This window comes from Pelodiscus sinensis, chromosome 5 (genome assembly GCF_049634645.1).
Source record: "Pelodiscus sinensis isolate JC-2024 chromosome 5, ASM4963464v1, whole genome shotgun sequence".
Classification (NCBI taxonomy): Eukaryota; Metazoa; Chordata; order Testudines; family Trionychidae; genus Pelodiscus; species Pelodiscus sinensis.
The window spans coordinates 80,223,773-80,247,138 of record NC_134715.1 but is presented as its reverse complement, the minus strand read 5'-3'; the positions used below and the strand labels follow the sequence as shown (position 1 = coordinate 80,247,138).

The window sequence follows — 23,366 nt, the reverse complement described above, 5'->3', positions numbered from 1 at the left end:
ATGTTTTGAAACACTAGGGTTTTTTTGGTTTTGTTTTGTTTTGTTAGAGTGCACAAGTCATACCAACAAGATAACATGGATAAAAATCTCCCAACCACTGAAGACCACTTCTGTTCCAGACTAAACACAATACATTCCCCAACAGCTTGTTTATTGTAATAAGAGTTACTTTATGAATAGGTCATTTTACATAGACATTTTAGAAATACATTCTTAATATGGAACTAGCAGCATTAAACATTCTTCCAAACAACTTTATTACTCTTAATTTGTTATTGTGAAAAGAAAAAGTAGCAGAACTAATTTAATCAACTGCCTTTTAATGCCATTTCTAGTTCTTTCATACTGGGAGAGGGTGCTATGTTAATAAAATGTTGTCGTTTAAAAATATCTTTAATCTCAAAAAGAAATGTTCTGAACAACTGCAGTAACAAAAATTAGCAGGGACCAATAGGCGATTGTTGAATTACACTTACAGAAAAGATACTTGGAAGAATAAACAAAGGAATACTAGGACACAGTTGTCTGAACTGCCAATAATTAAGGAAGCAAAGAGATCCAATGTAGGACAGGTCCTTCATTTGTGGCTATTTGCATATTGCCATCAAACATAAAAAATGTGTAGTCTGAAGAACCCCTTTTCAGAGGAATAGTTATTTTAAATGACAGGCATCCAGTTCCACAGGCAGAGCTCATCCCAGGTGGGTGAAGGATCACCAAGGACTACAGGAACCTATGCACTCCCGCAGATAACTTTCTGAACGGCCTTCCGAAACCTCCATCAGTGTTGTGCACACAGTCAGCTAGCAAGAGAAAGGAACTCATGTTATTCCTCCTGTGATTCACATTTTACTTATTTCAGATAGTCATTGAGGAACAGAGAGAACAACAACTATTTGTCTTTTAGCGTCTAATATTTCTAGTTTTGTATATTATGCGGTTTAATGAAATACAGGAAGTCCCCGGGTTACGTACAAGATAGGGACTGTAGGTTTGTTCTTAAGTTGAATCTGTATGTAAGTCGGAACTGGCGTCCAGATTCAGCCGCTGCTGAAACTGACCGCCAGTTCTGACTTACATACAGAATCAACTTAAGAACCCCAAGCGTCCCCAAGTCAGCTGCTGCTGAAACTGATCAGCAGCTGATTCCAGGAAGCCCGGGGCAGAGCAACTCTGCCTCGGGCTTCCTGTAGTCAGCGCTGGTCAGTTTCAGCAGCGGCTAAATCAGGACGCCTGGGGCAGAGCAGCTGGGGTGCTGCTGGGTTGCTCCAGTAGCGCCGCTCCTCGGCGCTACTGGAGCAACCCAGCAGCACCCCAGCTGCTCTGCCCCAGGCGTCCTGATTCAGCCGCTGCTGAAACTGACCAGCAGCGGCTGAATCAGGACCAGAGCAGCTGGGGTGCTGCTGGGTTGGTCCAGTAGCGCCCAGAGCGGCGCTGCGGGACCAACCGGCAGCGCCCCAGCTGCTCTGCCACAGGCGTCCGGAGAAAAGCCTAGTCTGCTGGGGGGGGGGGGGGCGTACTAGCTGCGCCCCCCCACACCCCACACCCCAGCAGACCAGGAAGACGCGGGCGGCGGACCGAGACGCACCGCGGTCCCGCCGCCTGGGTCCTCCACGGCTTTGCTCCCCGTCTCCCTGGTCTGCTGGAGACCAGCAGACCAGGGAGACGGGGAGCAAAGCCTCTGAGGACGCCGGCAGCGGGACAGCCGCGGGGCGCTTGGGCTGCCTCGCTGCCCGAGCCCCTCCGCGGCTTTGCAAAGCCTCGGGGAAGCCGGCAGCGGAGCAGCCCAGGCGCGTCTGGGTTGCCCCGCTGTCCGAGCCCCCCTGCGGCTTTGCAAAGCCTCGGGGAAGCCGGCAGCGGAGCAGCCCAGGCACGCCTGGGCTGCCTCGCTGCCCGAGCCCCTCCGGGGCTTTGCTCCGCAGCCCCGTTCGTAACTGCGGATCCGACATAAGTCGGATCCGCGTAAGTCGGGGACTGCCTGTATTACATTAATACTGTAAAAGCAAGAATATGAATATATGTTCCTGCTATCCACACAAAAAACCAAAACCTAGGATATAACCACTATGATCACTTGTAACTAGACTTAATCCTAATCCCACTGAAGAACTGACAAGTGTCCATTCTATATGTTAAGAGAAAAACTCTAAACATGCTGGGAAGTAGCACCCTGAGCTGCAACCCAAAAGTTAGAAGAATTCTAAATTATGTGGATTGCTAATTAACCAGTTTTGTACTGATCCTTAATGAAAGCCCAGAATCTCGGTAATGAATTTGAGTCTGTATTTATAAGAGGAGAAATTATCTTACAATTTATCTCTGTCACAAAAAAACAAAAAAAACAAAAAAAAACAAAAAAACCAACATCAACACTTCTCTTCCATGCTCCTTGACATTACATTCCTTGCTCCTGGCACTAAGGAGGACAGATGTGTGTGGGGAGAGTCAATTTGTAAACAAACTAGACCGGATTTATTCCTTGGATCTTTAAGCTGTAAATTCCTGGGTAAGGGTGAATCTGATCTCAGTCAAATCTCAAGCCAAGTGTTTTTGCTTCATCTATTTACAGATACAAGGTTAAATGGTTTTCTATACATTTTGCAGAGTGCCTGAGAACTCTGCAAACATATTTTGAGGAAATTTTTACTAGTAATGTCATAGTAGTGCTTTCCCCTGCTTGTGTAATTTGATTGCTATCGGAAATGAGGAGACAGTCATCCTCATTTCTTTGAATTAACTGGATTTGCTACACATCCTCTTACAAACTGGTATGATCACTGCATTCTCACTGATATTTCAGTAACTGTTTTCCTGGTTATTTTTTTACATTTTCAAGACTAAGGGGTTTTGCTTTGTTTGTTTCAAATTTCTACCAAAATATACACAGATCAACCAGAGTAAAAAGGTGAAATTCCACTGAATCTGGTCTCAAGTAATGTGCCCACATTGTGAAATACACCACCATTGCAAGCAATGGGAAAATATGGTTACCTTATTTAAGATAGGTTTTGTGGAGAGAACATCATAGATGGTTGATAGGGAGATGTTCTGAAAGAGAAGAGTGCAATTAGCTAGGTTTACAGTAGCTCATGTTTACATAAATTATGTAACAAGATCATGCTAAGAACAGTGATCTATCATCTTTGCTGATTGTGTAACCTATAAAGATAAAGCAGACCGAAAGAATATGCAACTCCCCAACCATCTTCTGGATGGGAGATTGGCAGGCTAGACTTTGATACAGGTATGGCAGTTTTATAGCATAAGGTACCTGTTAAGTCAGCTGCTGTATTTCACTCATGTATGAAGCAATTCCTGTATTTAGGTTAGGAATTGTTTTTATATTATCAGTTCTACCCCTACCTGTTTGTACTACAGAAGAAAAAGATGTTTCCGAAATTTAAGTTTAAAAATGCAGAGCAGTGAAAGCCTCAGGCCAGAGCAGGAAAATGGTTATTAAAAAAAAATAGAGGGTACTTGTGTAAACGAAGTAGATTCTTTCTTTTGTTGTTCTTATATATACACACCTATGCTTCTGTAAACTCTACTCCAATTCATCTGATAAAGTGGGTATTACCCACGAAAGCTTATGCCCTAATAAATCTGTTTAGTCTCTATGGTGTCACAGGACTCCTCTTTGTTTTTGCAGATATAGACTAACATGGCTACTCCCTTAAGACTTGCATGCATGTTCTTGTTACCAAGCTAATGCAACTGCAATGGTTAGAGCAGATCCTCACTATGAGGTAGCTTCAGTTCACAGAACTTCAAAATGCTAAATTAAGTTATTTTACAATATTTACCTCTTGCTTTGTCTGGTTCATGCACTTCATTGCAGGTGTTCTACGGTCATCCAAGACAAGGGGAGCTTGCCAACGATCATAGTTTGTTTCCACAACATACCATGTGCCCCCATTTGCATCAAGGCTTGAGAAGAGATGTGAATGTGTGTTAATTTCCTGATTAAATGCTCCACAGATACACTTCTATCTCCTATGTTAACCATATCTGTATTTCACTGATAGCACTAGTTAAAGAATTTGAGATTCATGATGAGATTAGTGAAATAGCTGTTTAGGATTACAAACTTCCTCTTCCTGACTAAGCCAGATACTATATCAAAACATTGCTTTTTGGATTAAAAGTTTTAAAAACAACCTAACAGATCAAGCAATAAGATACTAGAGTCAGCTTGCTCTCTTTGGTAAGCGGGAAAAATAAGAGATCATACATTAGACATAGGTGCACTTACACCAATGGAAGTTGTCTTGCTCCTAAACGTACAGGTTGGACCTCACTGGTCCAGCACCTTTGGGACCTGAGCAGTCTTGGCTGAGAGAATTTGCCTGACCAGGGAAGGTCCCTTGCTATCAGCCCTCTATTACTCCCTCCACACAGCTGCCCCAGCTGCACTGCCATAGCTGCCGCTCCAGCCTCACACAGCCCCAGCCACACTGCCAGCCAGCATGTGTCCCCAGTTGGGCTGTTGACCTGCCACGGATGCAGATGGCTTTGCTGCCAGCAAGCTGGGCTGGCATGCAGCCCCTCTTGGGCTACCGCAGCACAACCCCACTGCTGGGCTGGCACACACAGGCTGCCCCGGCTCCAGCTGGGTTGCCGGGCTGCTTTGCCCTGCTACCATGGCACAGCTACTGCCGCCAGGCTGCTGAGGCCCTTCGCCCGCTACTACCAGCCTCGCTGTGCTTGGGGCTCTCAGCAGCTGGCCCTCCTGCCTCAGAACTCTCATTCAGCAATATCCCTGGTCCTGCTGAAACCCGGGTGTTGCCGGACGAGAGTGTCCCAGTTTAAGGCGGTGCAACTTGTACTTACTCCCAGATATCCAAGGTCGCTAGTCTGCTACGAGTGATCACGCAGCCCTCTCCAGTTTTGTTTCCTCCCAGTATGAAGTAAGCTGGAGCCAGTAGCCTTGTTTTAACCAGTTGGTCCTTTGCTTCTTGATAACTAAATTATGCATTAGGGAAGAGTCATGTTAATCTACATTTTTTCCCTCTGTGCTTTAAGCCCTATGAATAACTGAATATCGAAGCTTTAGAAAAGTATTTTCCATTTTATCAGTCTTAGTCAATAAGTAAACTTACACCAACTCAGTGTTGTTACTTTACGTAGTCCTATGGAAGTAAAAGTTCCCCAATAGAAGCTGCTCATGTTTACAATCTGATTTGCTATACAAAAATGGTATAGTCCTATAATTTACTGGGAAAAGTCTCCTGGATCGTTTTCTGTTTAATTGTCATTAAGACCAAAATGGAAACTTTTTTATAACTCACTAAAGTGTGTTACACTCCCCCTACTGGGCTGGAGCAAAACAATGCATTTTCTCCAATATCATGTCAACATTCCAACTTGTGCTAGGTTTTGAAGTAGTCTTGTTAATGTCATTTAAGAAAGAAAGGTTTCTCAAAAACAAACCAGCCACACACACAAATGCATGACAAGAAAAGGAACCTTTTCCAGTTTCTAGAAAGATCTACCTCTGTCAAAATAGGCAATCGATTTTTCAAGCTTCTAATAGATTTTAAACATTTAGAGTAGCTAGGAGGTTTCAAGTGCTAATGTTTGCCACTGTAAACAAAGCCGCTGAAAGATCAGAAGAAAAAAAAATTGTTACCTTGTACTGTTCTCTAGTACAGTTCTGGTGAGGAAGCCCATCCACATACCATCTCTCCTCCCAAGAATCCACTCAAAGATTCCTGAAAAAAATCATCAATTGTAACAACTTGTCTTCACACACACACAAAATCTTATTTCTTTCTGATTTTTATAGCTTCTACATACCTGTATAATCTCTAGCGTTAGCTTCCTGTTTCCCTATCTTGTACCTCTGACAGTGATGTCAAGTCTTATTTGTAAGTTAGTAGATGCCACTAACGTTTGAAAACTTTACTATTTATTCAAGAAACAAGTCTTACAGTTACTCACCAATGTAACCACCATCAAGACTGAAACGCTCATTCATCGTAAGAGTGAAAATTCCCTGGGAAACAGTAAACAAAATTAAGTTAGCTTTCATAATAAAGTTGCAGTGTCAGTAACTATTTAAAAGTAATACTATATTTTAAAGTGAACATGTAGCTTGGTCCTGTAATCTGTTCTATGTGAGAATGTTTCCAGAAGACACCAGTAGAACTACTCATTGAGTAAGGGGTTGCAAAATTAGACACAAATGCAGCAGAATCTCACTAATCTAGATGTGGGTAAAACAAGGCTGAAGTGGAGTTGGATCATAAGGTTTGCAGCCTACTGTAGTGAGCCACAAAGATGTTGCTGTTGTGCCAAGTCAATGCTGGGGACATTCTCCCACACTAGTACAGAAGCAGCACATCAGTCACCCCTCAGTACCAACCTCCTTTTTAACTACTTGCTAACTAACCACTTGCTTAGTCTTTCATAACGACACCAGACTTCAGTGAACTTCCAGGCTTGAAGACTAGATCGCAATCTACCCACTTGCCCAATGACATGGTGACCTGAACCACACTTACACATTATCCTCACACATGAAACACCCAGGCTACGTCTACACTGGCCCCTTTTCCGGAAGGGGCATGGTAATTTTTGAGATCGTAATAGGGAAATCCGCGGGGATTTAAATATCCCCCGCGGCATTTAAATAAAAATGTCTGCCGCTTTTTTCCGGCTTTTAGAAAAGCCGGAAAAGAGCGTCTACACTGGCCCCGATCCTCCGGAAAAAGCGCCCTTTTCCGGAGGATCTTATTCTATACTTCAGAGTAGGAATAAGATCCTCCGGAAAAGGGCGCTTTTTCCGGAGGATCGGGGCCAGTGTAGACGCTCTTTTCCGGCTTTTCTAAAAGCCGGAAAAAAGCGGCGGACATTTTTATTTAAATGCCGCGGGGGATATTTAAATCCCCCGCGGATTTCCCTATTACGATCTCAAAAATTACCATGCCCCTTCAGGAAAAGGGGCCAGGGTAGACGTAGCCCCAATGTGTGCATTAGACTCCATGTTAAAGCCTCAAAAGTTTCCCTCATGTACACTCTGCTCCTTTAGTGGGGTGGGAATAGAACACAACAGCTAAGTTGATCTTTCCAAGTTGTTGGCTTGTGGAATTACCAAGATGAAGAAAGGTTAAGAAGGAACAGGGACTGAAGGTGAAACTCATTCTACTGTGCTGGGGACTAAAATGGTAGAGGAGAGTAGTTGGATAGAGCACATAGAAAAGACTGAGGTAATGGTAAAATAAAGGGAAAAGAGGAAGCAGTGAGGAATGCCCCCAGTTTGAGAGGAAGGGTGTATGTTTATAGTCACAGTGATTAAACTCTAGGTAACCGCCAAATCTCACTGCTGGTAAACCAAGATAAGTCAATTTAAAATACATCTCTACATTTACTAGGAAGAGAGATTAACACTAAGAACCCTGACTAAGTTTGCTGGTTCCCCTTTTTGGGAATCACAGGTGATCTCACTTTTTACATGTTTACAAAGCTTGCTCATTTAAATTTTTCTTTCCTTTCCTTTTTCTTTAAGATTTAGCTACACAAGCTTGCTTCAAAGTTCAAGTATTTTATTTGGGTTGTTTCCTTCTATAATGAAATTGCGCAAATCAATGGCCTTCAACAAGTATCCTTTCTTCTTCCACTCTTTGGAAATGTATATTTCCTTCTCAATTACATGTAAAGGGCTCAGTTACAAAGACGGAGGACAATCTGTGAAGATGGATATTTGCTATTTGATCTTGGAAGGAAAGTGAATTGTGCGCTAAAAAAGGGAAAACCTAGAAAGTTTTGTATCATTACAAACAAAGAATACTTACTGGTTTGATTCCAGATACTATGCCCACATATCCTGCGAAGTTTGTAGACTTAAATACTGTTTTGTTGTTTCTCTGGAAGTCCAGAGTCACCACTAAGGGCTTCAGTTCCTGAGTTATAATCCAAGAACTATTTTTTACGTTCCACCTGCAGAAGGAAAGAAAACTCAGCTAATCCAAAATTATTACAGACTGCAACATATAACTGCATTACAGTAATGCACACATGCATCCAATGCAACAGGGTTCTTAATTCCACACGTAGTATTAGCTAGACGTAAGGATTAAAAAGAAATCCATGCATGAATGTGTAAAGCAAAATTTATAAACTGCAGTTTATGGGTGAACATATGGTTGTAAAGACTCAATATTGGTCCATATCCTACTGTTTAATGCCAAACTGGATCTTTATACAACACTTATCCAGCCACTTTAGCTCTGTTAGTAAGAGGTCTTGAAATGATGTCAACTGCCACAGTAACTGGACCATTTTTGGCCGATACTACCTGGAATTCCAGGAGTTACTGAGACTTTGAAAGCACCCCAATATTGTATGCCTCTTGGACAAAGGGTGATCAAATTTCATTGTGCAAGGCCGACTTTAAAGTCTCAGTCATGCCCGTATCCTATAGGGTCATTGAGAAAGCAAACACACAATACTATCAGGATTCATTAAAGAGATGCAGGGGTTGTCTTTGTTGAGAGGCTAAAGAACAGTGGAAGTTTTTTGGGAGGAGATTATTCTTGCTATTAGTCAGGAGAAATCTGGAAGATGCTGAGGAGTTCAGACCAATAAAGCTTGCAAGAAACAGCGGCAATTCTTGTAAAAATATGGAGAAGACAGAAGTTATATTTAATATGCAGAGGGTATCTGTGTGAAAGAGGGAGATAAGTTGCAGCAATTCAGGAAGTGAATATCCCATAGGCAGACACACATCTCTTTAAAAAACTAACATAAAGGACTACAGGCAGTCCCCGGGTTACGTACAAGATAGGGACTGTAGGTTTGTTCTTAAGTTGAATCTGTATGTAAGTCGGAACTGGCGTCCAGATTCAGCCGCTGCTGAAACTGATCAGTTTCAACAGTGGCTGAATCTGGACGCCAGTTCTGACTTACATACAGATTCAACTTAAGAACCCCAGGCATCCCCAAGTCAGCCGCTGCTGAAACCGATCAGCAGCTGATTCCAGGAAGCCCCGGGCAGGGGCTTCCTGTAGTCAGCCACTGGTCAGTTTCAGCAGCGGCTGACTTGGGGACGCCTGGAGCAGAGCAGCTGGGGTGCTGCTGGGTTGGTCCAGTAGCACCGCCGCTGGACCAACCCAGCAGCACCCAAGCTGCTCTGCCCCAGGCGTCCTGATTCAGCCGCTGCTGAAACTGACCAGCAGTGGCTGAATCAGGACGCCTGGGGCAGAGCAGCTGGGGTGCTGCCGGGTTGGTCCCGTAGCGCCCACAGCGGCGCTACGGGACCAACCGGCAGCGCCCCAGCTGCTGTACCACAGGCGCCCGGAGCAAAGCCGCGGAGCACAGGGGCAGCGGGACAGCCCAGACGCGCCGTGGCTGTCCTGCTGCCCTCAGGCTCCGCAGCTTTGCTCTGCTTTGCTCCCCATCCCCCTGGTCTGCAGACCAGGGGGACGGGGAGCAAAGTGGCGGAACACGCGGACAGCCCAGACGCATCTGGGCTGTCCGCTGCCCGCGTGCTCTGGGGCTTTGCTCTGCTTTGCTCCCCGTCCCCCTGCCTGCCGCCCGCGTGTTCCGCTGCTTTGCTCCCCGTCCTCCTGGTCTGCAGACCAGGGGGACGGGGAGCAAAGCAGAGCAAAGCCCTGGAGCACGCGGGCAGCGGACAGCCCAGACGCGTCTGGGCTGCCCGCTGCCTGCGTGTTCTGCCGCTTTGCTTCCTCTCCCTGGTCTGCTGGAGACCAGGGAGAGGGCCCTGTTTGTAAGTGCGGATCCGACATAAGTCGGATCCGCGTAACTCGGGGACTGCCTGTAATTCTAAAATGTACTAATGAGGGCCATTATTGATATGCCAGAAACTTAGGTGCTCAAAGTAACAAATCTGCAAATATTTGTTTTTCCTTTAAGCCTGGATTGTGGTTGGTCATGCCAGGACTGTGGCCAGACCACCTAATGCTGGAACCCATTATGAATCCAGTACTTTTCCGCTCAAAGTGAGAAAAAAAATTAGACGGAACACACAGAATTCCTGCCTTTTGCAAAAAGGATATAAAGGTAGAAAACCAAACAATAGGAAGTGACTAGATGCTAGGAGCCCCCTTCCTACCAATCAAGATACCTGCTGGAAACATCTAAGACTAAAAGAGGGGTAGGATTGGGCCCGAGCTAGGAGACCACCTAGCTCGTGAAAGAGGATTAGAGCTGTTGGCATTTAACAAGTTTTAGTGTATTAGGATTAGCATGTTTTGTTTACTTTGTTTTAGTAATTTACTTTCATCTGTCTGTTGTCACTTGCAATCACTCAAATCCTACTTTTTACACTTAATAAACAACATTTTTATAAGCAAGTCCAGTGTAAATTGTTACATGGGGGGGGGGGGGGGGGGGGCGGGGAAGTAACCACTGTGCATCTCTCTCTTTTATTGAAAAAGGAAGCTAACCTGATGAGTTTTCTCTGTGTAAAACTTTTATACAGAGTAAGATGAATTTATTCTGAGTTTTGATCCTCTTTGGGGCGGTGTTCCAGGGTGCTGTCATTGGCCTTATAGCTAAGCTCTCCCACAGCTGAGCTGGCATAGTATCTGTATTGATCTGATGGGGGCTGCTACTTCAAATCTGTGCCTTGGCTGGGGGAGACCAGAGCTTCTGGCCCAGAAGGGCAGGGTGGTGGGGCATAGCAGAGAGCAAGCTGGCAGGCTCAGTGGCTTGACCAGCACAGCAAATGACAGTCGCAAGGGGAACCCTTGTGATTGAACTCGTCACAAATGAAATTCTGAAATGAAATTCTTAGTTAACAAAAGAGTTGGGAGGGAAACTACTGCCCCGCAATGGAGCTCAGATTATTCAAACCAAGTGAGTGGAAGAAACTATGAGAATCTATACGGCTATACGGCTACAAACACTATATTTGTCATAACAATACAAATATAATAACTAGTAGACTACCAACCTCTCGACAGAAAGCAGATGGTGAACCTGCTGATAGAGGTCAAGGAAACAATGACCTGTATGGTAAATAAATCTGTAACCCAAATCTAAACTGAGTTGTTTTAGAGACCACATTTCTCAGACTATTACACAGCTGAATCTTTAGTTCACATGCCTATAAGCAGCAAGGTGCCCAGTAGGTCTGGGATACTAGGGACATATAAAAACTATATGGATAGTTATTTAATAATAAAAACTGCCAAAAACCTGAGAGTAGAGTGATAGCCAGGTTAAGCATATCTGTATTTGAGACATTTTCTTCCTGCCAGATGACAGAATATCATCTGCATCTACATGCTGCCCACATCGCCGCCCACCTCCACCCTCAGCCACTTGCTGTGGCCAGACTGAGGTCGGCCACAGGGGAGGAAGCGATAGCAGCAGCAGCTGGGGATGGGAGGGAGGGGCAGAGCTGAAGCCCCTTTTCTATCTGGGGAAATGCCACCCTACTCACTCACCCCCTCTACCAAGACCCTACACCCCCACTTCCTCATACCCCCCCAAGCTGAGACCCCAACTCCCTCACACTCCTTCCACTGAGACCCTGTACCCCTATCCCTCTCACCCCTTCCAGAGAGAACCCCCACACTCCCAGCCTGCTCCTGTACCCTCCCCACAGCCAGACACCTACTCCCAGAGAGAAGGGGATTGTTGAGCATAGCAAACGGGGGGGCACAGCCCCCTAGTATGCAGATGTGTGTGTATGTATTTAAAAAACATAGCACATTAAGCACACCATAGATAATTTTAAGAGTAGTAAAATCTCACTTGTTTCATACTGTTTACTTTTCACTATTTATAGTTTTCATTCTCGGAAAATTCTCAGAAAAATAATCTATTCGGTTCTGTTTTCTGGTTCTCATGCACTAGCATAATGTGGCAATATTTGAGATGCAAAATATTGGGGTACGTCTACACTGCATGGCTAAATAAATACCCCGCATCTACACAAGATGTTATTTTGAAATGCTTTTCAAAATACAGTAACGGACATGCTATTTCGGCATCCTGATAACCCTCGTTCCACAAGGGTTAAGGGATGTCTCGAAATAGTGTGTTATTTTGAATTTGACACTGCATAGTCGCGCCAAATTTCAAAATAGATTCAAAATAAGATATGCAATTTGCGTAACTTATTTTGAGTTTAGGGTGTTGTGTAGATGCACCCCAAAAGAATTTAGAAGAGTCCATAGAAACTTTTCTACTGTTCTTAGACAATGCAAAAGCTTAAGTCCATTGTTGACCTAAGTTATCCTTATAAGGAAACCAAATTCCAGAATCACATGAGGGGGGAGGGGGGCCATGGGGGAGGAGTGAGAGTGTGTGCGTGCGCAGACCCATAAAACAAGCAGTCAGAATAATTCAGATGGCATGACACAAGTGCTTCTTCACATGATACCACTAGAGGAACTTTTCTTTTACACTGTTTCCTTTGTGTATTGCGCCAAAGCAAGCTCTGTGCTGGACTGAGTTCCATCTACTAGGACAGAGCAGAGCATATCAAGAGTGCATCGGTCTCTAGCAACTATCCAGGCCTGGTATATTTGGGGGGACGGGGAAGAGGGGGAAGTTGCTCATGCCATTTATGGGGTTCTTTCTTGCTAATAGGGCAGGAGTGGGGAACCGTTTTTGGGTCAGGGCTGCTGATCCCCAGGCTATTAGATTGTGTGCCTCAGCCCCATGGTGAGATAGTTGGGGCGGGGGTTGGAGTGTCAGTGCAGGTTCCCCAATGCTGTAGAGAGAAGTCCCAAGCCTCAGGGATGAGATCCAGGCAAGCTGGGGGCTGCAGGTTCCCCACTCCAGTAATAGGGCAAGACAATTTTTTAATGGAACGACAGCCATTTCTGCTAACTAAAGGTAATTTTACTATTTGAGGTGAGGAGCAGTGTTAAGCTAAGTGCTTCAGTGTTACCCAGGAGAGATTCCAGTGCCACCCAACTGATTAGCAGAGCCAGTAGCATGTGTTTCTAATGGTGGTGCACATCTGCACTTAGCTTGGATGGAAAAAATTAGAGAGAACACACTGGTTAGAAGAGTTGTACTTTTAGCCTGCACTGGTCTTTTTTATTATATCAGCAATCTTTAGTGAAGAGAGCTACAGTAACTAGTTGCAATAGGCAGACAAGGTGTAAATGTTAAGCAGCTTGTACTGAAATACAGCAAACAGTAACATTCAAGCCTAGGTTGCTTTTAGGACTCTTATTTTGAGTTATTCTAAAGGACAGACACACACTTACCCCAGAAATAGTCCAAAATCTAAATTTCTAGCATGGTACAGCTTTCCTGGATTTAGAAAAGAAATGACTTTAGTATATTTTTTTAAAATAGACATGTCTTGGAGGTTAAGGCTCTGTCTGAATAAAGAAAAACAGGCAAGCTGAACTCATAGCAGATGTAAGATTTTATAATTGTATGTTGTTGTGACTGTTCTTAATATACCAATATGGATGCGAAGTAAGACCATACTTTATGAAGAATAATTGAGGAGTCTAAATAAGGTACTTTTGCCAAAAAAATATTCGGAACAAGTCTGCTTCTAGAACTTTTCCTTTTTTAAATTTAATGTTTTCTAACCTTACCATTTTTTTCCTCTGATGAAACGAAACAGGTCCCATTGTTTTCAATATCAAAATGAACTCCAATCCCCAACATTATTTGAGCATATAAATACAATTCTCCCAGTTTTCCCCATTTCAAATAATTTTTTAATAAAATAGAATGTTATCAAATTTACACAATAGAACACCAGACTGAATACATAATCAGGTAACTTTAAAAATGCTATATCTTCTTGGAGATTTGGAAGGGCATTTCAACTATGCTAGTAAATCTGTGACATAGGTGAAGTTGTTGCAGCTTATAGATTGCTATTAGTTTTCCAGAGTCTAAAGCAGTTCCAATTTTCTAATTAATCCAGGGTTGGACAAACATTTTTTCAGGGGGAGCCACTTAATGAATTTTGGTCCATGGTTATGGGCCAGGTCCACCCCAGAAGGGGGAGGACCTGATGTGGAAGAGGCAGGGCTGGGGACTAGTCTCTCCCCAGAATTGTCTGGGGCCAGAGGTTTTGAAATAAAGAAATTAAAAAAACAAAAACAAAAAACAAAACAAAACCAACCCACACAGCCTGGCTATTTAAAAGGCTCACAGTTCCTGCTGCAACCATGAGCCAGGAGAAGTTGAAACAGGATCCTACTACCTGGAAATGCAGTGGCACGAGCATCAGGATATAAATAGGAAGTGGCAGATGCAGTCGTAGGCTGCATCAAAGTGTTAGGCAGGCCGCATCTTGCCCAGATCTGGGTTAATCCACAACTATGTATGAGGGTTTTGTTCTAATTGAGTATTTGGTTTACTCTGTTTGTAAATGTTTATGAGAAGAGTGATTGTGCAATATCAGAACTCATTTCCATGAAGGGGAAAAAGCAGCAAATGAAATCTTCATGCCATTTGTTCACCGAATTCTTTCAGAAATGTAAGACTCTTTTTGAGGCAACTCAAGTTAGTGCCTGTGCAGTTTAGAAAGGTGAAAGAAGGGAATAAGAAAACAAAACATGAAATCTAGTCCTCAGAGAACATGGCAACTATGATTTTTTCCATTCAGTAGGGAATCAGCCACTTAAGATGATCCGATTTAAAGTTTTATAATGCCATCACCCTAATATCTGAGCACCTTCCATATAAAGTTAACTTGTACATAGCACTCTATCTGTAGATCTAAGTGCTTTAAAGCTCAGTATTATTTCTACTTTCCAGAAGAGGAAACTGAGACAGAGGAAAATGACGTTGAACAAATCCCTTCATCCAGCAAGACAGCAAAGAAGAGATGCTAGCAACAGCAAAATTCCTAGTGGATTACTAGGAAAGCTCAACTAAAAAGTATTTACACAAGACAAAAGCCAGAAAGACATTGTTTCCCTAAGATTCACAATAAAAGTAGCAAAGAACAGACTTTACCTGTTTTGTCTTCTGCTACTATAGAAGTGCATACGGTAAAGATTTCATAGAAGATATTGAATAGAAGAATTTCTCCTAGAAAACAAGAAGAAGGAACATTCAAACTGCCAGACTGTCAATAAAAACCAGTAACTATTAGAAAGAAGTCTATTGGAGATAGGAGCATTCTACAACACTTTGCTAGAATTTCAGTTTTACTCTCTTGGGACTTAAGTCAAATGGCCAGTTCATTTAAAGGCAAGAGCCTCACAAGATACAAGGAGCTTCAGTATTTTGAGAACTAATGTGGGGACTATTTACTGGGCTTGTTTAGTTTGGAAAAAAGAAGATTAAGGGGGGACATGATAGCGTTTTCAAATATCTAAAAGGGTATCACAAGGAGGAAGGAGAAAATTTGTTCCTCTTGGTTTCTGAGGACAGGACAAGGAGTAATGGGCTTAAAGTGCAGCAGGGGAGGTTTAGATTGGATATTAGGAAAAAATTCCTAACTGTCAGGGTGGTCAAATATTGGAATAAATTGCCAAGGGAGGTGGTGGAATCTCCCTCTCTGGAGATATTTAAGAACAGGTTAGATAGATATCTGTCAGGGATGGTGTAGGTGGAGCTTGGTCCTGCCTTGAGGGCGGGGGGCTGGACTCGATGACCTCTTGAGGTCCCTTCCAGTCCTATTATTCTATGATTCTATGATTCTCTTGAGCAGCTATGTGCCCACCCAAATCTGATGCAGAACAAGGAAACCTATATTTTCAGTAACTTGCATCATAGAAAATCTTCAGCGTTTCACTACTCATGATGCTCCCACATGGCTAAGAGTGTTGGGAAAAGCACAAATCAATGGATCTCCTGATCTACATTGATTCTGATAAAGAAAATGGAGCACACAAAGATATATTATGGGAGTCTGCACACACCTTACTTCAGCATGTAGAATACATACACTGCATGCCTACCTAGCATGGGTATCAACAGCAATGTAGAGCAGTGGTGGGCAACCTGCAGCCCATAGTTTCCATCCATGTAGTTTTTTTCTCCCTTCCAGTATTACTAAAGTGACGTGCATGTAAAGCAAGGGCACATGAAGTGAGGTGCATGCTGATTGCTGATTGCACACAACACTGACTGAGAGCTGCGCGCTCCCTCTGCATCCAATCAAAGCGCTGCTGTGATTCATCTAGCCCACTCCACAAATTCCAGGTACACAAGCACAGTTAGCAAAACTACTCTATCCCATCTTGGTTATGACAATTCTGTGGCCACCTATGCGGCTCATTTACTACCTTTGCTTGCCCATCACTGGCGTACAGGGTGAGGCATTGCTTGGCCAAATAAAGTTACTCCTGAATCCTGGTGGTATCTATCCTACAATGATCTCTACATGCCCAAAGCAGCATGTCCCCAGTCTACAATGCTATGACTTACACGTGGATACAATCTGCTTTTTACTTTGGCATACATACCTTACATACTACTGCCAGTACAGACATAGCCTTTCTGGGAAAGAAAGCAATCTAACTCCCCACCTCGTCCTATAGCGCATTGGGTGTAAGAAATGCAAAGAACCTCACCAAAGGAGGACTGAGACATCTAGTAGTCATGGATTGAGAACCCCCATAACTCCCAGCAGTAGATTTGCTTCACAAGGCCATTGGGGAGATGGCCCAGCTGGATAAAAAGATTACATGTTGCAATCTTTCAAGTGTCATTTGCTGTCATTATGTTCCTATAGGCACTCTTCATTTATAGCATCACAAATTGCTTCACTAAATTACCAACTGTATATTGAATAATTAGATAATGGAGGCTAATGTGATTGACAAATACACTGCACTTTTAGAGAAGAAAAAAAATGGAAACAGACACCATGAAACTGAAATATTGACAATATTACCTGGAGGAATGCCTGAAGCATTTGCTATCCCTTTGAGCTCTTCATTGAAAGGGTAGGGAAGAGTGGAAATCAACCAAACCTGAAAAAAAAAAATCTAGTTTAAATTGTAACTGAAGATGAATAATAGCTTTGTCTTTAAACAGGGGCTCTCCTTATATTTACATCTTTTTAGGCTGACACTGTAATTTGGCCATTTAACATTGCTGCCAATATTTACGGGGTGTGGAAGAAAATGAAAGGCAAAGAACCACCTTAAGAATAAAAATTAGTTTATTAAAATCTGTACAGTGGAGATGAGCACAATAGCCACTTAATTTTTGAGACCACAGACATTAATAAAGAGATAAGTGTAGTCACAGTTAAGACCAAGACAAGTCCATGAATCATTAACAGTAACGCTGACTAGGGGAACCCCTACCTACACCACCCATTCCCTGTCAGAGGAATGGGAGAAAGTAGGATGTGGTATGCCACAGTGCCTTCTAATCCAGTGACACGAGACTGTTGTAAATTGGGTAGGGACAGGGTTGGCCTACTGTACTTTCAGACTAAAGAGAGCAGAGGCATCAAATGTTATGCCTACATTGCAATTGGAAGTGTGCTTCCTATTCAAGGAAGGCAGATACACTAACTCTACTTAAGCCAGCATGGCAAAAATTGCAATGTGGGCATTGCAGCAGGTCTGTAGTTTGGATTAGATGACCATGTACAAGCACTCCTGACTCCTCGGATCTGTACTCATGTGGCTAGTCTAAAGGCAATATCCACAATGCTATTTTAGCTCACTAGCTCAAGCACAACTAGCATGGGTGGGGCTGTTACCTTGCTCAGGTCCTATACCAAATTTAGATTGAAGATTTGACCCAAGAATCTTTAACTTCAAAGAGCAAGACATAAAAGGCATTTCAGAACCACTACGACTGTTTCAAGTGTGTTTCATTATCTAAAGAGTTTAAGATAATCATTTCAGCTAGTCAAACAGCTGAGAAGTCTAAAAATGTACAAAGAAGAAAAGGGAAATTGCACTGTACACACATTTTACAATTATGATCAGTAGATTTTAATACTAGATTTGCCGTCTCTCTTGCTATTATCCCTTTTGCCCTTTGCAAAACTGAACATAGTACTTCTACTTTTAACTCCAGATAGTACTGCTGCTTCACAGAACTTTACTGTTTCAAATCAGTTTTGCTACACTTATATACTTCCTATTTATGCTAGCAGTTAAAAGGGAGGGACCACCATGCTGCTATTAGTCCAAAAACAAAAAAAGGGTTCTGTGACCATTTGGTAAATACACCTATACTGTTCTGGTCAGACACTTACTGCACATGTAATGGACAAAAAACTGACTACACTAAAGAGTTCAGCACAGCAGAATGAACAGCATTTCAATAAATCTGTTTTGTTAAAGAAACCAAGCCTTTTTTTAAGTGGCAAATAAATTTTCCTATTGGATAGGAAAACTAAGTTCAAACTTTGGGAGAATTCCTATGAACTCAAGAAGCTGAACACTTGTGGGTTTCCCACCCCTCAATTTAGTGTTTGGTTTCAGGTAAGTAAGTTCAGTAAACTCCAGAAAATAGAATCTAAGAGCAGGCAAGTATAACATCTGAAGTCTGTTTCTGGAGGAGTAGTAGGATTAATCTGCAGCAAGGGAAAAATTAGGTTAGATAGTAGGGAAAAACTTTCTAATTATAAGTGTAAGTAAGGCCTGGAATAGACTTCCAAGGGAGAGTAGCTAACAGGGGAGGGATAGCTCAATGGTTTGAGTATTGGCCTGCTAAACCCAGGGTTGTGAGTTCAATCCTTGTGGAGGCCATTTAGGGATTTGGGGCAAAAATTCATCAGGGATAGGATTTGGTCCTGCTGTGAAGGCAGGGGACTGGCCTCGATGACCTAGCAAGGTCCCTTCCAGATCTAGGAGATAATAATAATAATGGAGATTGCCTATTATACAGTTGAGGTGTATCTGGCCCTGTCACTGTGCAGGGGGCTGAATCTGATGACCTCTCACAGTCCTTCCAGACCTGTATGTCTATGGATTCTATGATAGCATTCTGGAGGCTACAGCATGCAGTTTGATATTAAAACAAAATTGACGACACTTACCAACTTAGTATCCACAATTTCAATCACTTTGCCACTAGGGATAAATGCATTTGCTAGATCTTTAATACTATGAATTACAGTCTTCAACTAGAAGGCAAAATGTTTTAAGTTAATAGAGTTCAAGATAGTATATTAAAATGCAAAATAAAACAGAAAAACAATGAAAGCAAAAATTATAATCTTCAACCATTTAATAACCCAAGTCTGAAATCCTTACTCACAGGTGTAATCTCATCTGAAATCAGGGGGATTAGCTACAATCCTTATTCATACCAATTCAGGACAGAGCCTGGATCTTTTCTTGTAACAGTAAGTATCTTAATAAGAATGACTGTGCTTGGTAGATACTACCATGGTCATCCACTGGCAATGTTTTACACTGATAATTTCTGCACACTTCCAGCCATGAAAGGGTTACATCCAGTGTTTTTTTGACGGTACACACCGGTACAGAGTACCATCATCTTTTTTGGGGGAGTACTCGCCACTTTCCTCCGGCACAGCCCCCAGCCAGCCCTAGGAGCACTCATGCCGCACTGGATAGAAGCGCACTCGGGACCCATGGCAATTAAAGGGGCCATGACCACATTTCGGCCTGTAGGGATAACATATCAATGTATTAAAAATGATTCCCCCAAGTGGAAGTGACTCCCCATAATTTGTTCCTCACAACTTAAAGTGTTTAGATTTATTATTATTATTTAGATTTATTATTATTAGTTAAGATTGTTAAATGTTTAGAATATAATGTAACTTAGAACTGTTAAGAATATAATCCTATGTAGCCAGAAACAGCCCCCCCCCTGTGTCCCAGGGCATGCTCAAGCTTGTGCAAGGGGCTGCTTGAAATTGACATTGCAGAGATACATTGTAATAATGCATTGTCAAGCCACTAACTCTGCTATGGGAGCCAAGACCTGTAATTGACTAAGGGCATTGTTACATAATTGACGCCTGTTCTCTTCAAAACAACTGTAACTAACTCAGCACTCAGACAGAGAATGTTTCAAGAAATGCCACCCAGAAACTTGACTTTTTTGTAACTACAACTCTTGAATATGTAAAGTTGTTATTATATGAAACACTGTATGGGAAACATTAATTAGGGAATGTATGTAAGAGAGAGAGAGAGTGCTTGGACGATGAATGAATGGTTCTGAGAGGTGCCAGCCTGAGAATACAGCAACAAAGGGCTGAAAAAGGCGTCAGGTGCCAGCGCAACCAAAAGGTGTCAAGTGGAGAAAACCAAGTACTGGAGGTCCACTCAAGGAGATCACTGACGAGCACCTGGCAGCCACCCTGAAGACATCAGCACGATGCAGCAATTTCCATAGACTGGCATAGGAAGAAATTCCTATAAGAACTGGACTAAAAAACTATGGAATCAGAGTCCAAGGTTCTGCTGCCAGCCTACCAGGAGCTTCAGATGCGCATCTGATCAGGACTTCGCTCCCCACTACCATCACTTGTGTACAGAATACCTGGCCAGTATTCTGTCACAAGCAACTTCCAGGCTGGTAACTATAACAAATACACAGAACCTGAATGAATGGATGAATGAATGAATGTTTATATGTATAAGGGTTAAGTAGTTAAACAACGTTGTTTGCGTCTATCTTTTCTTTATTTTTTTATTATTATCTTTACAATAAATGTGGCTTTTTACCTTATCCCCCTCATAAGATCCTGCTTGCTTTTATTGGTATAACAGGCCCCGACTTCCCAAGCATTTTTTTGTTTTTGCTTGACAAATTTTCTCTGGCGTTTTTTTTCTTGACAAAATCCTAGAACTGGCACTTCTTTTTAAAAAAAAAAAACAAAAACAAATTCCATTCTATTTCTTCACTTAGGATACCTCTAGACTGCAGAGTTTTTCCAGAGGTATGCCAAGGAACACGTCCATTCTTCTGAAAAGAAATGTCAGAAAAGTAGACGCGTTTTGTCAGCATCCCTGTAAACCTCAGTTTATGAGGAGGAAGGGATGTTCCGAAAGAGGGGGTTTCCCCCCAAAATGTGGCATGTTTAGATGGGCACAATTCCAGAAAAGCCTCTTTTGGAAGTAAATTGGAAAAAGATACATTTATGTACCACAAATTGCGTTTCTTTTTCCGATTTATCTTTGTAGTCTAGACATAACCTTATTCAGCACTCATGTGCTTGAGTCTTTTCAGATAGGAAGGTAAAGACCCCTACTTTAGGAAACTTCTCAAGTACATATGGTACAAAAACTTCACATTTGTTTCATCTGAAAGCACATCACAAATGTAGTTATGTTATAAATGGTCCAACTCCACTGATTTGGATTACATGGTCTAAAATATACAAACAAAGTTATAGGCATGTCTATCTAAAAATAGATTTTTAAGACTTACATTTGGGCACAAGCAAAACTAGTTTAGTTTTGAGGTGTTGAACAGCTCCAGCTAACACTAAAAATCAGGGTAAGAAGCAGATGCCCAACCCACTTGGGGAAAAGCACCACTTCTAAATAGAAGCCTAAATAAAAATTTTAAGCCTAGAGACAAGCAGATGTAAAAATCTGACTGTACTTTTTCTGTTGGTTCAACCCAAACACATTTAAATGTTGTTCAAGAGCTATTCCTACCAAATGGAAGATTAGATGGGTTAAATGAACCAAACAGTGACCCTCTTACCACACAACAAAAAGCTCCCCCACAGTTAGTTAGGTTATATACAGTCTTAAGAGGACAACACAAGCATGGTGACGGGGAATGGACTATCAGCACCCGAGTCGATGTTTCCAAATTAGGGAGCAGGCACATTGACTGGTTAACATGGGAAAGTTAATACTGCTGTTGTATATTGTATTTGTGGATACAACACTTCAATCCCCAGAAGGCCATTACATTGGCACAATTTTCCCATAATTGTGTTTAGATTTGAAGAAAAAAAATGGTAAGAAAAATGAAGTCCACCTCAGAAAATGTCACTCTTCAGTGTTCTAACTTACTTTATTTTATATCAGATTCAGTTCTGAGAATAAACATTTTGTAGAAAGAAATAATGTTTGCTTAAACCATTTTATTTGCTTTCTGATCAAGAACTTAAATTAGATCAGTTTAAGTAGTCATTAAATATTTCAGAAGTAAATTCATCTCACTCTTTCCTGTGAGACTCTATGAGAGAAAGTTGTATACTAGTTATGATTCAAGCTAAACTTAAAAGAAAAAGTGTTACTTGATACCTCTGTTTTTTTTTCACTCATCAACTTGTCCCATCTTCTGCTGGGAGGTAAATCAAGATTTATGATGTATGTAGGAACCGTCCCCTTGAATCTGAAAAACAAGTACCAAAGTTCATATATATAAAAATATTATAAACGTTTACTTGGTATAGTGCAATGCCAAAACACTAGAAGAGATTTTTTTTCCATCTGATTCTATGTGAGCAAGCCAGAAGAAAACTGAACTGCTTTTTATTTCTTCTCAATTCACTGTCCTGTAATTTGGCAAAAACTGTACTAGTCATTTGAGTTACTCACGTTGGTCCTGCAGGAGGGTATGTTTTACTTCTGCAGTCTTCTCCAAACTGTAGAGAAAGAGAGAAACTGTGCTATTTAAGAATGCAAGGTTTTAAAAACCAGCTTCTTGGTTAGCAGATTTTTTTTAAATATACCATGTAGTGTTTTTTTTCCTTTTGACTTATTGTCACAGGTTGGCTTTTCCCTTTTTAAATGAAGCATGTCCAGAACCTCTGCACTAGTAAAGGTGCTTCTAGTTTGGCTAACTGGGGAGGCCCAGGCAGTATATGCAGCTATAACGGATCAGGGAAAAGAATCACATAGGGAAGGCAGTCACTGGGAGAAAGCTGCAGAGGTGTTCATTGGCTGACCTCCCCAAGCTGGAGAGCTGAAACACAAGGGCCAGAGAAGACAGAAGGCAAGGATGCAACAGAGAGGTTTACCTGCTGACATCTACAGAGCTGGAAAAAGTTAACAGGAAAGGATGAGAAAGATGTTCCCACCCCCTGGCATGGGTGAACTCCCAGCAGAGAAGGGTTCCTATTTGGAAAACTGGGGTTGTATTCTAGGTGGAAGGGTTGGGATGACTGCCCTGGCAGAAGGTGTGGCCTGTGCTTTGGGAGTGATAGACAGAGTATGCTTTAATATTTTAATATCAGAGGCACTGGGATTGATAGATGGAGTACACTTTGATATTTTTGTTTTGGCATATTGGCTTATTTTTGTAATAAATGGGCCCTAAGGTGGGGTGCTCTTGAAGCAAGAGAGCCTGTTATGGTGTTTTTACAGAGCCTGAAAGGAGAAGTGGGACAGTAACTCTGGTCTGAAGGTGCTCAGACCCAAGGAGTGTTTGGGGAGGGGACAGAAAAATCCCTCGGATTTTTATCAAAGAATAAACAAGATGGAGGAAAAAATCCCATATTTCGTTCGTCCAAGCTGAAAAAGTGAATTTAAGATTACTTATCACTTAGCGAA

The 23,366-nt window shown here is 42.2% G+C and overlaps 1 protein-coding gene across 2 annotated transcripts in view; it reads right to left on the bottom strand.

The window, feature by feature from the left end:
• Window positions 1-134: 134 nt before the first annotated feature.
• Window positions 135-23,366, bottom strand: part of ASAH1 (N-acylsphingosine amidohydrolase 1) — a 32,332-nt gene continuing 9,100 nt past the window's right edge. For both annotated transcript variants that reach the window (XM_075931188.1, XM_075931189.1), the window contains exons 2-14: window positions 22,413-22,459; window positions 22,116-22,206; window positions 18,911-18,997; window positions 16,799-16,877; window positions 14,911-14,985; window positions 13,191-13,236; window positions 7,794-7,938; window positions 5,941-5,995; window positions 5,630-5,711; window positions 4,831-4,962; window positions 3,804-3,927; window positions 2,992-3,048; window positions 135-803 (exon numbers count right to left, since the gene is read on the bottom strand). In XM_075931188.1, the coding sequence (XP_075787303.1) occupies window positions 714-803; window positions 2,992-3,048; window positions 3,804-3,927; window positions 4,831-4,962; window positions 5,630-5,711; window positions 5,941-5,995; window positions 7,794-7,938; window positions 13,191-13,236; window positions 14,911-14,985; window positions 16,799-16,877; window positions 18,911-18,997; window positions 22,116-22,206; window positions 22,413-22,459 (1,110 nt within the window). In that variant the 3' untranslated portion in view covers window positions 135-713. The remainder of the gene's footprint in view (window positions 804-2,991; window positions 3,049-3,803; window positions 3,928-4,830; window positions 4,963-5,629; window positions 5,712-5,940; window positions 5,996-7,793; window positions 7,939-13,190; window positions 13,237-14,910; window positions 14,986-16,798; window positions 16,878-18,910; window positions 18,998-22,115; window positions 22,207-22,412; window positions 22,460-23,366) is intronic.